At 41.2% G+C, this 14,736-nt stretch overlaps 1 protein-coding gene across 3 annotated transcripts in view; it reads left to right on the forward strand.

Annotated features, from left to right (window-relative positions):
* rhobtb4 (Rho related BTB domain containing 4) overlaps positions 1-10,140 on the forward strand; it is a 39,352-nt gene extending 29,212 nt beyond the window's left edge. For 2 of the 3 annotated variants that reach the window (XM_029510145.1, XM_029510143.1), the window contains 4 exons: positions 3,400-3,550; positions 3,791-3,879; positions 4,064-4,169; positions 4,663-4,841. In XM_029510145.1, the coding sequence (XP_029366005.1) occupies positions 3,400-3,550; positions 3,791-3,879; positions 4,064-4,169; positions 4,663-4,841 (525 nt within the window). Of the gene's footprint in view, positions 1-3,399; positions 3,551-3,790; positions 3,880-4,063; positions 4,170-4,662 lie in introns of all 3 variants that reach the window. The other variant, XM_029510144.1, reaches the window with a different exon arrangement.
* Positions 10,141-14,736: the final 4,596 nt, after the last annotated feature.

Raw genomic sequence — 14,736 nt, forward strand, 5'->3', positions numbered from 1 at the left:
TTATTGGTTTGACATACAAACTGTTCATTCACCTGTGAATATGGGTGAAGGGCTGTAGTCAGAGAACCCAGAAAAACTTGCAAACACACATGCATGCACACTTCCGCATGCGCGCACACATGTGCACTCACAGACACACATTGACTTTAGTTATGGTTTCAGAAACAGAGAAACCACAGAGTTTGGTTTCGTGTTGCACTTGGCTCCTCTCCAATGGTCTATCAGTTGTTACATATGCATCAGCCTATCGCATTGCTCTTCTTTTCAGATACCACGACTGCCACATTGTATTGGTGCATTAAAGATATTGATTTGTGCGAAGTATTAAACTGCTGTCTTAGTAAAGAGTGTCTCTTGTTAGAAATATTTCAACATATGAGGACTCAACCTTGAGATACTTGAATGTGGATGTTGCACAAGCCCATGCCAATGCCTCAAGAAAGACCAGAGAAGGACCTCTTTCGACGTCAGCCTTCCTCAAGTGGCAGGGTCTGGTTACTTTGGGTGTATGTGCTCACCAGCTTCTGGTCTCTTGGTCCTCTGAGGGTAAGGCCTTTTCACAGGACCTGTACTAGCCAGAGAGGAAGTTCATGACTCTGGCTACCTTTACATTGATTCTCCCGGGCTATGTTTCGGAACCAGATCCCCTGGGGTATGATTACTTTCAAGGTCAGCCGGGTAAGGTTACACAGACTCAGGTTTGGAAGTCAGAAAGAAATTAAAAGAGGAATACAAGGAATAAAAGTATTTGCTGCAGAGCTCAAAGTTAAAGAGGGAAATAAGAAGAAAACTGAAGTAGAGCTGGGAAAGAAAAATATTCCCATGTTTTGCTTTTTCGATAGATAATCTGGATTTTATTCCAGAACACACCCTGTGAGATGTTGTGAAAAATCCATTGCAGCTATTGTGGCCGAGGGTGAAAATGGGACATTGGCATCACTGAGGGGGCAGAGTGTTTACTGCTGGTGGGCTGCCAGTGTCTGTGGTTACTCTCAACACTCCATGACAGTGACTATTGAAGCGTTGTTTATGGCATGAAGCTGGCACAGCATAGGAGGCAGGTGCCCCGGGGACAAAGATTCAGACTGACTGCACAACGAAGCTGTCAGAATGTCCATACATGTATAAGCAGGAGGGTGTCTGTGTTTGCATATAAATGTGACTTCATTTTCAAGATGCTGAAAAGCTTTGCAGCGCTAATTAGCAAAATTTGATTTTGGAAGTCAACAGCAAGCCTGACTTCTGGTGTGGAAGGTTGCCTCTTTTCTTCTTTGGACAGGCAAATGTTGTCTTCTAGGGGTCATTGAGTTGCCATTCCATTGGCTTTGTATTTATTTTACTATGTTTGAGTTACAGATAAGTGTTACTTTGAAAAGGAGTGTAAGCACAACATAGCAAAACACTAGACAGTGGCCATCCAGTGAGAGAAGAACTTTGATAATTGTACAAGCTTGATGCACAAGTTTGTCTCGTTGTATTCCATTTGTCACAAAGAGAATCAGCATTAGCGAAACTATTACGCTTGAGACGAACAGAGGAGGTATGGTAAAATAGGGTCTTGATTAACTATTATTGCTCATCAGTTTCCAGTGGATTCAAACTGAGGAAATTTAATATAATCACATTATAATAATAATAAGTACTGTTCTCACGTCCAGGAAACGATTGTATAAATGAATTATGTTAAAGGAGCCTGCAGCTCTATAACTTTGAATGTAGCACGTAACCAGCAAGTTTTGATATGCAAAAGTGGCTGTTCTATTTCTACCCTGAAGTCACACTTCCTTCTCAGTATTTTTAGGATCACACATTTCAGTGTCATTTTCAGTGTCTTATATGGTTATATAGCTATTCTAATTGTGTGCAGAATCTATGTAATAAAAAGAAGTTATGATCATTATTACTTAATTTGCAACAGTATACACATTTAATACAGAAAAGTAATAATAATAACAAAAAACAAAAGTTTAATCCTACTGTCGTAATCAAAAAGACAATAGACACTTGTTGAGCTTTCACGTGTGTGTAGACAGCTAAACAAACTGACCACTGAGTGTGTCATGGTAAACCCTTAGATTATATTCAACCTGTGTTACACATTGAAAAGAGTGGCTTGTCATCCTGTTTAGTTCATGAGAAAAGAGGAAATGGCAAAGTCACCAGGAGTTCTTATCTGTGTATGTTTTTTCACTGTCTCAGTTGAAACTTCCTGTGTTTGAAAATGAGCTGAGCTGAGTTGTAGGGACAGCAGACTGAGGGAGCAGAGGAACACCTGTCACTATAACCGATGGATCTTACCCATAAATGTCCTGTCAGTGGGGATGTGTCCACTCATTAATGCTTCCTGGCCCCGGCTGGGGCTTTGAGCTCCAGGGACCACCCTTGTCTAGGCGTTTTGATTATTTATTTATTTATTTATTTTCATAACGAGAGGTCACACCAAGCTGACATTCTCCTAATTGGTTATGGAAGTGGAGGTTAAAGAGCGCCTCAGTGGGTACACTCAGAGAGCTCCGGGAGGATACAGGTCATCACTCTCATCACTATTTACCTTTCTTCCTTCCTTCCTGTGCTTAGACTGTGTTATCTTCGAAAGAATCGTCTCTGGTCTGCCTAACAGTAATTATACCCACTAAAAGGTCTTGGTCATCTGTATGAATTAGGAGGTGATTGGTTTTATAGTTCACTTTGGTTTGGTAAGAAAATGTACTTGTTTTATATGGCATGGTTCTGAACTAGTTAAGTACATCCGCAGGTGTGGCCTATAATAATATTCATTCATCTTCTACCGCTTATCCGTTTCCAGGCCACGATCCAATGCCAGCTCACACTGGGTGAGGGCAGGTACACCCTGGACAGGTCACCAGTCCATCACAGGGCCAACAGACCAACAACCACTGACACTCTCACTCAGACCTACAGACAATTTAGAGTCACCAGTTAACCCAAACATGATGTGTTTGGTCGGTGGGAGGAAACTGGTGTACCCGGAGGAACCCACGCAGACACGTGGAGAACATGCAAACCAGTGCTAACTATGCCACTGTGATGCTCTCTATAATGTTAGATAATTTTGGTCCAACATTGATAGCGTAGAAAGTGAAATTGGATACACTGTCATTGATATGGCCTCTCCATGTACCTCATTAGTGGAAAGGGTCTGAATCTTCATGGAGCTATAATGAGTACTAAGGCTTTGCTTGCATCTCCTTCGCTCTACATTGAAGGATCACCTGCTGTCTGCACATAAATATATCCCCAGAAAGTACTTACATCTGAGACTGTATCAACGGGAACATCTCTTCTGCCCTTTAGCACAAAATGCAAAGACAGGGGCAGATGTACATGTGCACTGCTCATATGTATAATTAATGTGTGGATGATCTGGTCATTTCCCAGGTACCCATTCCCAACACCAGTGCAGCCTGTATGCGCGGGGTGCTGGAGTTCCTGTACTCTGGTCTGCTGACGCCCTGTCCTGGTTTAGAGCCAATGGAACTGATTATTTTGGCCAACCGGCTCTGTTTGCCACGTCTTGTTGCCCTCACAGGTAATGAAACTTTCTGGAGTTTTAGAAATTGAAATACCTACTTAAACAAGCCTCTTGTCCTGTGTGTGGCAAAAAAAAAACTTTCATAAATGACTTAGTAAGACTATAGTTGCAGTTACTTTTATTTAGTTCAGATCAAGAATTCATGACTGAAATCTAAAAATGCTGGCCCATGTGTTTGATGTGATGTGTGAACAGCCCATTTTGACTCATCAGTATTTACTTTTTATGCATCTACAGAACAGCATGCTGTGGATGATCTTCTCCAGATGGCAGTGAAGGGAGTTGACATTGATGGGCAGGTGCTGTCTTACCTTGAGCTTGCACAGGTCTGTCCCCACAAAATGATTTCAGTCCTTCAACAACACATTTCAAAAAATTATTAAAGTAGTTTTCACTTTAGCCAAAAGGATATATATTTATTTGCCTCGTATAACTGATGTGTGGTAATTAGTTTTGAATGAATTTGAATTGTAGTGACGCTTCTTTTCTCCTCTGTTTGGTCTTTGGCAGTTCCATAATGCCAAGCAGCTATCAGTCTGGTGTCTGCATCACATCTGCACTAATTATAACAGCATCTGCCGCAAGTTTCCCAAAGACATGAAGGCCATGTGTCCAGGTAGACACACCTTCCCCCCTGTTTGCCCTCATCTTCCTCTCACACCCCTTTCATGAAATGACCTTTCCTCACGCAGTGAGTGTTTGAACAAAAACCTCTTCCTGTTTCCATCTCTGGGTTACTCCACTTGGAAATTGTTCCACGCTGTTCATACCAAGCACGCATATGCTGCTGGGGAATGTTTGTGGTAGTATCAGAGAGCCAAAGATCAAAAGCGACATCATTTTCTGATTTCACAAAAGTGTGAAGATAGATCTATAAAGTGACCATGGGAAAACACAACCCACCTCATGAGTTTTGTGGTTAAAAGAATTTGCTCATTGATGTATGCTCACTTTTTAGGGGTTATATAAAAATCACTTGACAGAAAAACTATTTTCTTTGTTGATACAATCTCTTTTACAACTCATTTAATGACTCAGTGCATATCTGAAATGAGAACTGGACTCTTTAAATGAATCCCTTTTCTAAACATACCTTTCTCTGGCTCTAGAAAACCAGAGGCACTTTGAGAAGCAGCGTTGGCCTCCTGTGTGGTTCCTGAAGGAGGAAGACCGCTACCTGCGTTCTCAGAAGGAGCGCGAGCGGGAAGAGGAGATCCTGCGCAAGCAACACACCAAACGGGGCTGGTGTTTCTGGAGACACCAGTCTTCGTCTCCACACGTCTCTTAAAGGGCGTACTCCACTGGCTTTTTCCCTCCTGACCTGGGTCATTGCACCCAGGAGAAGCAACCCCCATCTAACGCGTATAGGGGAGATCCCCTATCACCTGAGCCCTAGTGTCGAAAAATGACTCAGTGCTACTATGCCTGAATGTCAGCATGTTTGGGGGAATGTATGTGCCTCTTAATAATTGTGGGTGACTGAATGAGTGCATTTTTGGTGTGCTTCTGCAACAAGGGTGGACTTAAACTAAAGGGTATATGCATGGACTTGTGAGTGTATGTGTGCGGTTTGAGTGATTCTTCTGAGTTGAGTGCTTCCCAGGTGCCCTAATCTCTTAAGGGTCTGTGGTTTTGCCGTGAAGCCCCTTGTTCCCTCCACAAGAGCTCTGTCCCTCCAGCAGCACTCCCAGTGTCTCAGCCTTTGAGTGATTGGACTGGAAGCATGGGCTCTCTCTCGCTCCCTCAGTCTCCATCCTTCCCATTGACCTTAATGACTATTACACATTGACCACTACAGCTCCTCTCAGGGAGCTACCTCTGCCTTCACTTTTACACAGACTGTTAGCTTGCACACAGAGCCATGCCCAAGGTCCAGCCCTCTAAAACCAGCACTGGGTTCCCAGGAACTGATGCAGACAATGTAATGATTATTATTTGTCCTTTTTATATATTCTTTGCACCTTCTCGGACACTATTACTGGGAGAAATAGTGCACACTACTTCCCCAGTAGTGTTGACGAATTTTGATGATTGCCATTGCAACCACAAAGGTGAGACTGTTGATTTGGACTCCAGAGATGGGTGTATGGATAAAGTTAACTGCAAGTTAGGAAGCTCCAGTGAGGAGCCTTAATCATAGCTATTAACCTCCAGTCTTTTCCTAATCACCCCTGCTCCTCCTGCATACCGCACCTGCAAAAAAGAAAAGAAAAGCAAAACACAACTTATCTCCTTGATGAGTTGGATTCACCAAACTGCACTTCAGAGACATTCAAAGTGACCACTCTATAGCAATGATGGAAGGGTAAAGAGGGCTAGCCTTACTTGATACCTCTGCCATGGAAGAGTGGTGGATACAGTATTAAACAAATGCGCTTGTGACGTCCATGACCACTAGGTCGTGTTTGCGCACCTCTGCCAGCCTGCCTTTACACCCCCTACAACACTGGGGGCCGCACTGCTCAGGACCCCGGCACTAACCTTCACGCTAACAGGGCTATGAATACCTGTGAGTTCTTCAGTCTAGTTTTAGTTAATAAGATCATTACTATAACTTCAATACATGCAAAGTATTAGTAGAAAGCTAAAGCACATGCACAGGGTTGTTAGTGCATTTAAGAACTATACCTGACTACTGATTCACATAATTTTGAATACCAAAGCTGTGACTCTTTTGATGTCTGATTCCCTGCTTCCTTTACAAGTAAGATCGGGATGGAGGAGAGAAGAAAATATGGCGTTGGTGAAGGAGGCTGGATGATATAATATTTGAACTCCTCCTCCTCATGGTGTTTTTTTTAGTTTGTGGTGGTGAAGAGACAAGTGTCACTGCTGGACATTGCCTTCTATTCCTCTTGCTGGATTTGAAACTGGTGCTTAAGACACAAAAAGACAATGTCCATAAGAACACACAGACACACATGTTTTCCTTTTTAAACCGTACGTCTTGTCGTTTAGTGTTTGCCTGCAATGAACATGTGGAAATCTAATGATGGCATTCAAATTTGACACATTAGAGTATTAAAAGTTTATTTTTTCCTTTTCAACAGAGATTGCATTAGGTCACTGGTTTTAGGGTGCATAGATTTCTGCATTTATACACCGTTGTTTAAACCCTGTGCTCTTATTTTCTGTTAAAACATGCTCTCTGTTTTGCTTGTGTAGTCTTATCTGGGGAAAACAACATTATTTTAGATTGAATTCACAATTCGGGGTGTTGTCCCCAATGACAAAATGTGAGAGCAAATCTGTTTTTGTTTTTTTTGTTTTGTTTTTTTTTTGCCAAGGATGCTTATTTCTTTGGGCGGTAGTTAAGAATATGAAAACAAGATGATGTGTTGATGAGTTTTTACTAGCACGTTGTTGTATTTGTGGGTTTGTGCCCCTCAGTTTTACCCAGGTAACTGTAGGTGATAGATAGATAGATTTTGTGAGTCGTGGTGTGTTCTGTGGTTCTCCATGGGAAATGTGTTAAAGTCATTGTCAGCTACTGAAATAGAAGTCTGACAGGATCTCATGAGACCTAAGTGAGAATAGAGCTGATTCCACTCTGGAAAGAGTCTAAGAGTCTAGTCTAAGATGGTATTACATGCAACATACATGCATGTTGCATTTATTCCTTGGACATTTAAGCTCATCCCCACGCAGGCTTATGGGAATTTGGAAACCCGACCTAAAGAGGAGGACAACTGTGGGATTGTTTTAGTTGGTTGTCAAAAAAAGGCTATTGGAATTGTCTGATTGGTTTGCCTCTTCTCTCGGTCCATGTGCCTTATAGTTAGACAAAACTAACAAAAACTAGTTTGGGATTTTAGCAGCATCTTAGTTCAGCCCTGCAGACAGGTTCTGTAGTTGTTGATATGATAGGCACGGTATAAAAATGGCGATAATATAGCAGTAAAATGAATTATGGTGTTACTTAATGCACTCTCAGTCATTATCCGTCTTGAGGGCTCAAGCAATGACTGTGGAAACTCTTTGGGCATACTGCTTGTTATATACAGAGAAAATGCCCTTGAATCATCTCATAGTAGACTACAGTAGGTCAATTGGTCTATTCAAAAGGCCCTAGATTGGTGTGTTTTTTCTACACTGGTAATTATTTGGAGAGGGACTCACATGATGGTTGGGATTTTCCACTGACCAGGTGATTGAGAGATGGTGAAAAAAAAAAATGAATCAGGTTGATTCCTGGAGTATAAAACCACTGACTTTGAGAAAGCAAAGCTTTTCACTGAGCGCTGGCTGGCCTGTCTGCTGGGACAGTGCAACCACTTTTGGAATGTAGTTCTTTTGCATGGTGGCCTAACTTTGTCATTATAATGACGCTTGTTGTTGGAATGCACTTCCTTCTTATTGTATTATTATTATTATTATTATTTTTTTTTTTTACTGCATCTTCCTGTGCTTAGCATAAATTGTTACTTATGAAAGACTCTTTCTAAAACTAATGATTGTAGCCCATTATTTCTGTTTGCATCTTTTGAAATTTCTGAATAACAGAACTTGTTCAGCTACTTGCTTAAGGTCTGGTTACCCCACAGTAGCTTTAGCTTTGCTGTGTGGTTTTATGCACAGTTTTCCTAAATCAGCTCAGCTCAGCTGACGGTAGCATTACTATATAAACAGCTTGAAATAACATGCTGGATATCTTAAGACATTTGCTTGATAAACTAATGCAGATGATCTGATCCTGCTGCTTTGCAGGTCTCTCTGTGAAGTTGTTACTGTAGTTAATACAATAAATAAAGCTCATTCTTGTGTTTTTAAGATACTGGGTATAGGACATACAATTTAGAAGCATAAAGAGTAAAATATCACATGGAATTGAGTTATAATCTACCTTTTTTACGAATGTCCAAAATGACTTTCTGGCTACTGAATATACAGTTTGTTAACATTGGGATTCTGACCTTATCTGAGGTTGTCTGATATACTCACAGGATAATGGAAAATGTGTAAAATGAGAAAATAATACAAAATAAATGATAGCTCTTATTGGAGTATTGCAAATTGTGGCATTGAAATGGATGCACATGCCTGAAAAGGTTGCGAAATCTTGATTTACAGAGAGGGAGGGATGGAAATGCAGCATTTAAAACTGTAGCTTTATTCAGCACTCAGCAAGAGCTCCCCACTATGGATCTTAGTTACATCTTGTCACACTGATGTAGGATGTTGAAGTTGATGTATTTGTTTGGACTATTTCACGACTTTTTTACTCTCACATTCTCAACACGTTAATTTAGACAGAGCTTCCTTTCCTTCTTAGAAGGCATGAACTTTATTCTTTAAGTGAGGCCTAGTGACCGAGAGAACACCTGGTTTATTCGTCTTTAGTGTCTTTCTTTCCGTGCCTTCATGGGACTCTCACTAGCTCTGTACAGGCTGACAGCACTGCACATGCAGCCACCTGGGCTCAAACGAACCTCAGCAAAACCAAGAAATACACATAGGACACACAGAAATAATAGCAGGCAGCTGTATTAACTGTATGGTATATTAGAGCTAATGTAGAGTACATTACGTTTCTTCAATGTAAATGGGTTGCTGGCTATTGATGTCATAATGTCAACTTCCAGCCCTAAAATAAGATATGGAGCTTTACATGTTCAGTATGTAGTTTTAGCTGTTGTGTAACTACACAACAGATTATACTTTAAACTATGAAATGACCAAGAAAACCCAGCAAACAAGCAATTAATGAAAACAATGTTTTTGCACTCTTTCAGGTGCCTGCACTTCCTATTATGTAGCTTCATACTACTTTTTTATTTGATCTGTAGCTTATGCTAAAGTCTTTATATTTACTGATTAAATGCTAGTTAAAATATCTTATCTCACTTTTCCACTTTCTCATAAGCTCTTTCTCTTTAAGCCAAATTTGCTGGTATAACCAATAGCTTCTGTTATTTAGCTGCAATTTACTATGTTGCATAAAGTCACCATATGTCTAGTTGGGGAACAGCAACTGTGAACAATTGGCTGGATTAAAGACAGATATTAGCTGTGAGAGCTACATATATTATGCTCTAATGACAGTGTTTGAGTTGTTATCCTGAGTACAGTACAATTTTACACATTTAAAATAATTCCCAACTGGAAGTAACCGCTCACCTTACCGCTCACCACGCTTTATCTCTTTACTGAAATGGTGTATCCATAGGATTGTGTGCACAGAGAGGACAGGAAGAGTGTTCACATATAGACATGGTGTGGATGACTCCTGGTCCATATTGTAATTTTGATGTGGGGGGGTACATACTAGTATTTTTATGCACTTTTGTTTCCATTGGCTCTAAGGTGTTTTATTAACTTTTACTGCTCATCTTGTGTAAATAAAAATAAAAATTTAAAGGAAAAAGCACACCACACTCAAACTATTAAGGGCTTTCAAGAAAAAATACAACAATCAGAATGTTTTGCTGCTCTGCTGTTGCAAAAATGTTTTGAAACTAAACATTTGTAATATTTTTGAACCACTGTGATTTGTATAAAATTTCGAAAAAGTAGAAACTTTTTTCTTTTTGCCATTTCAGTATTTTGATGTTTGACATGGATTTTATTAAAACTGTTAATCTTTTGGACCCAAGTCGTGTATTTGTTATTGTGTGCTCTTCTGTGTAATTCATCAGCTTGTGTAAGATAAGTTATTTCAAAATTGGATCAGGAATTCAGTTTCTTTCTTGTATTTAGTTTATTTATTTTTATTTTTTTTAAAGCTTTCACATACTACTAATTTTGATACAGTTGCACCACCTAGTGGAAACAAACAACAATTACGTAACCTACCTATGGGATACGATAAATCTGATCTTTTTTTTTCTTTTATTTAAGCTTTTGTGGCACCACTTGTAGTGTATGTATCAAATAAATAAACAAAATAACAGATACTGTTTGTATAATACAAACAGGAATCATATATATTACCACTGTTTCTCCCCATGACTAGAAAGACTGCAGCAAAGCTAAGCTCAAAGTTCCTGACAACTTTTCCCGCACACGGCAATCCTATCAAATTTAATTGGTCAGCTTTGAATGTCCAGATCACAAAGTTTTATCCTGTGTGAATTATCCCACGTGGCTCCCTGAACATCAAGGACGTCAGCATGCTGTAAGCTGAGACTTTTAATAAAGTCCACTAAGCATCACAGAGAGCCACACAGTCGTGGTCAGGGTTTGGGTGAGTGTTTCCATGGTGATGTGTAGTGATGTGGCTGATGATGGGAACTCGACAAGGGGAGGTGGTGGTTGCGGGTAGTGGGATATTTGTGTCTATATGCCTTATTGGCATGTGTGCGTGTTACATTCAGTAGTCAAGCTGCCCACCAACAAACTATTAGCAGCCATGACGTACAGCAGTTTCCCTTTCATTCGCTAGTAAAGGGAAGGATTTACTAGCCTGTGTTTCTAGCAGTGACCTCAGCGCCTTGCATGGTCACGAGCATCATTGTAAACGCTGATTAAAGACCTCCATACTCTGTCAGCTGTTTGATCTGTGGAGCTGTGTTCACATTTCCCACCAGCCTTGCCCCTGCTCCTGCGCCGCGACCTTGTAGGTTTGAGTCACTGACAGGCGCTGACATCACCGCATCTGGCTCTTGTTTGCCAAGGCTCCCTCTGGAGATGATAAGAGGATCTGAATTTCAGAACAAAAAGAAAGAAGAAGAATCTTACAGATTAGAATAGAACATCGTGCTGGGGCGTGTGTTAGGGCTCATCATGCACCATTCAGATACTGTATTATAACTGCTGAAGCTTGAGGCCCTGAACTGTAAAGAAGGAGTGGGAGGATGCATAGCGTCTTGGCGAGGGTGTGAAATTCGTGCAGTGCATTTTGGTGCTCATGCCATATGTTGTTTGAGGAAGAGAAAGCATTTTCAAAGTTTGCAGGCATAAAATAACACACTCACACACATAAGCATACACAGATTATGAACAATTTGTGAAGTGGACCAACTGGTGAGACTGAATGTCCAAAGGAGGTCCATTGGTCGGCAGCAAATTCCTCCGTATATTTCACCCTACTCCACGTACGTCTCATCTGCATGTTGTTGAGCCAACCCCCCCCCAAGGTCTGCTCCATAAACAAAACTGAGGTCCCTCACACACTCACAGAGAGACAAAAAAACACACACACGCGTGTGTACTTCTAAATCAGGGCCTCTCAAAGCAAAGTTTATGAAAACGTCCTTACCATGACACTATGGTCTCATTTAGGGGCTACTTTGTAAGGGAAAGCAGAAATGCAGCTCCTTTTTAACTGAGATTTGTTGTCTCTTTATTCCACTGTACCCTGCCATTTGTTTATGTTTGTTGTAATTAACCGAAGCAACGCAGACTACAAACTGCAAGGAAGCCTAAAGCTCAGGTTTGTTCATTTCTAAGATGGCATAGCAAAGAGAAGAGGCAACCCCGTTTTTTCTTGGTGTCTATCGATGTGTTTGCATTTACCAGGGTGAAAATATAATTTGGCACATGCAGACACAGAGAAACACGCTGAGACTCAGGGGAACGATATCTCAGAGTTGTTGTGAAGGCTCATAGCTGAGTAGTGACCTCACCTGGAGGTCTGATGAGAACACACTCAGATTCTCTCTCTCTCTCACGCACATGTAGGTAAATGATATGTTTGACTACGTCTCTAATCATGCCTGTCTGGTGTCTGATTTGACCTCAATTGTTTTTTAAGACAACACCCATGCCATTTTTGGCCCTAGTGCGTTTGTGAGTTCAGTTTTTGGGTTAATGATTGTACAGTACTGGTGTATCACCCGTGACTAAGTTGTATCATCTCCATCAGTGAGCCTCTCCCACATCCAGCTCATTATTGACTTTCATGAAAAAGAATAACACACCCCTACTATTACCATGCGGGTAGGAGGTGAGACAGTGGTGCGGTCAGGCTTTTGAACTAAAAAAAAAAAAAAAAAATCTCCCACTGACACAAATGAAAAGACTTACAGGATGTGCTACAGTAACTCAGTCACTGTGCTGGTGGGTGGAGGTGTCCCACATGGATCTTCGAAATAACAAAGATACAGTTGTGGTTGTGAAATATTTGTCACAGAGTGCACCTCCTTACCCCGGCCTGGGGATATGGAATATGGAATCTTCTTCTATCCCAAGTCTGACACCTTAAAAACTGAGATGACTAAGAATCTTTTCTTAAAACAACTCTGATTTTTGTCACCCAACCTTAAAACACTTTAAAATCATTATACAATCTACAAATCCAAGCAAATGGCCCATTAAAGAAGCAGCCCACGCTGTGCAGCAGCAGACTCATGAGAAAATGGGACAATGTCATAGGAAAGCCTATATTTAGGACAGTTTGAACAGAAAATTACAACCATTGCAACGGTTCATAGTCACGCAAATTTGTCAGCACATACTCACACACAAAGAGGCACTGGAGCAATGGATCATTTATTTACTTTGGGTTTTTTTGAGAAGTGTAAAGAGAACCAGGAGGACAAAGATCAAACTCTGACTCCTGAATCCAAACACATCTCTGGCCTTCTAACATCCCACATCAGGTCTGAGCAGCCATGAACAAAGTGGGATTTTAGAAATCCATGCCCACAAAGAAGTGGTTTGTTTCAAGAAAGAAGCTTATTTTGCAAGTTCAAGAGACAATTATATTTTCTGTGTCATTTAAATCCACACATCATGAAATAGTCACATGCATTGCAAGGACTCAGAGGACTCCGTGAAGTGGCGAGTTGAATGGTTTGTGAATTTAAGAGTGCTCTCAAAGACTCTGAGAGGATGTTCCATGTGACTGGACCACTCAACACTCTGTCACCCACACTCTGGTTGAGTACAGACAAGGGCAGGAAGGCAGGAAGCTGAGCAAAAAGCCTGTGACAATTAGAGAAGGAGTTTCAGTAAATGAAAAGAAAATACACACACACACACACACACACACACACAGGCATCCAAATCCCAACTGGACTTAGAATCATCCCCACATTTAGACCCCTTCCCCAACAACAGCTGCCACCGCACCCCAGCAGAGGAAATGCCAAAGTCCTCTGAAGTGGAGCATAACAGCATCACAGTTCACATCCACTGTGAAGGTCTGAGGAGCTGGAGGGGCAGGAGAGCCTCTAATAGCAGGAAGTTGTAAGAATAATAGCGGCATGGGGATGTCATGCCCCCGTCCCTCTGGCATGCAAGCATTGGCCGAAGCAACATGTTCACATATACAACTAATGGAGCGATCTTCACACAGCCTTCAATAAGGGTTTACCAGATGTGGATCTTATTTTGGGGGGAAATGAATCATTTCCAAACAAAATCTGATTCTATAAGTCTAACAAATCCTGAATATCTTTTTTCCCCGATGCTATCTTGTAATCTAAATAGGCTACTGAAAGCATGACATTAAATTACAATGTATTTAAATGTATTTAATTTGAACAGCCTGACTCCTGACAATGAAAACTGCATCCAATGGAAAGGAACAAAGAGATGAAGGTGGAAACAGAATTTCCTTTACTTTCAGCAGTGATACGTTGAGTGGAAAAAACACCTGAAATCAAACTCGATGAGGTCAAATGCCTGAGTCTCACACATCTGAAAATAAAAACGTGTGACTAAAAATCCTCTACATCTGCCCTGGATTATCTAAGAATGACTGCTAAAAAAATGACAGAGCTCAGGAACGTTCCCATAATCAGAGATCTTAAACCCCCGTGCCACTGACCCACAGTCAAATTCCAGTCTGTGTGAGTGTGTCTGCATGTCTGGAGGGTGTGTGTCCAGGGCTCCCAGGCTGTGCATGTGTGAGCCTGCTTGTGCATCAATTCATTGCAGCGTTTGTGTGCACGATTGTGTGGTCAGTTTGGGATGTGTGCGTGAGTGTCACTTGTGGGTAGCCACTGAACAGACCACCAGCTGTTCCTAAACACTGAAACAGCCTCCCTTACTCCTTTTTTTTTTGTGCCCAGTCTACTTCGGACTCAGTTCCCATGAAATCGGTCCTTCATTTGCCTGCTCAGAGACCTTCCCTGGAGCCTGCCAAGGGCCAGTGGGGGCCAATTCACAGACAAAAAGAGAGAGTGACAGATCCAAAGTTGCCCCTGTTGCCCCTTTAAATCACATCTGCATTTCTTCCCAAACAAAAGTAGCAATCACGTATGGAGTGAGCAGTTGGACTGTATATTTATCAGTGTGAT

This window comes from Echeneis naucrates, chromosome 9 (genome assembly GCF_900963305.1).
Source record: "Echeneis naucrates chromosome 9, fEcheNa1.1, whole genome shotgun sequence".
Classification (NCBI taxonomy): domain Eukaryota; kingdom Metazoa; phylum Chordata; class Actinopteri; order Carangiformes; family Echeneidae; genus Echeneis; species Echeneis naucrates.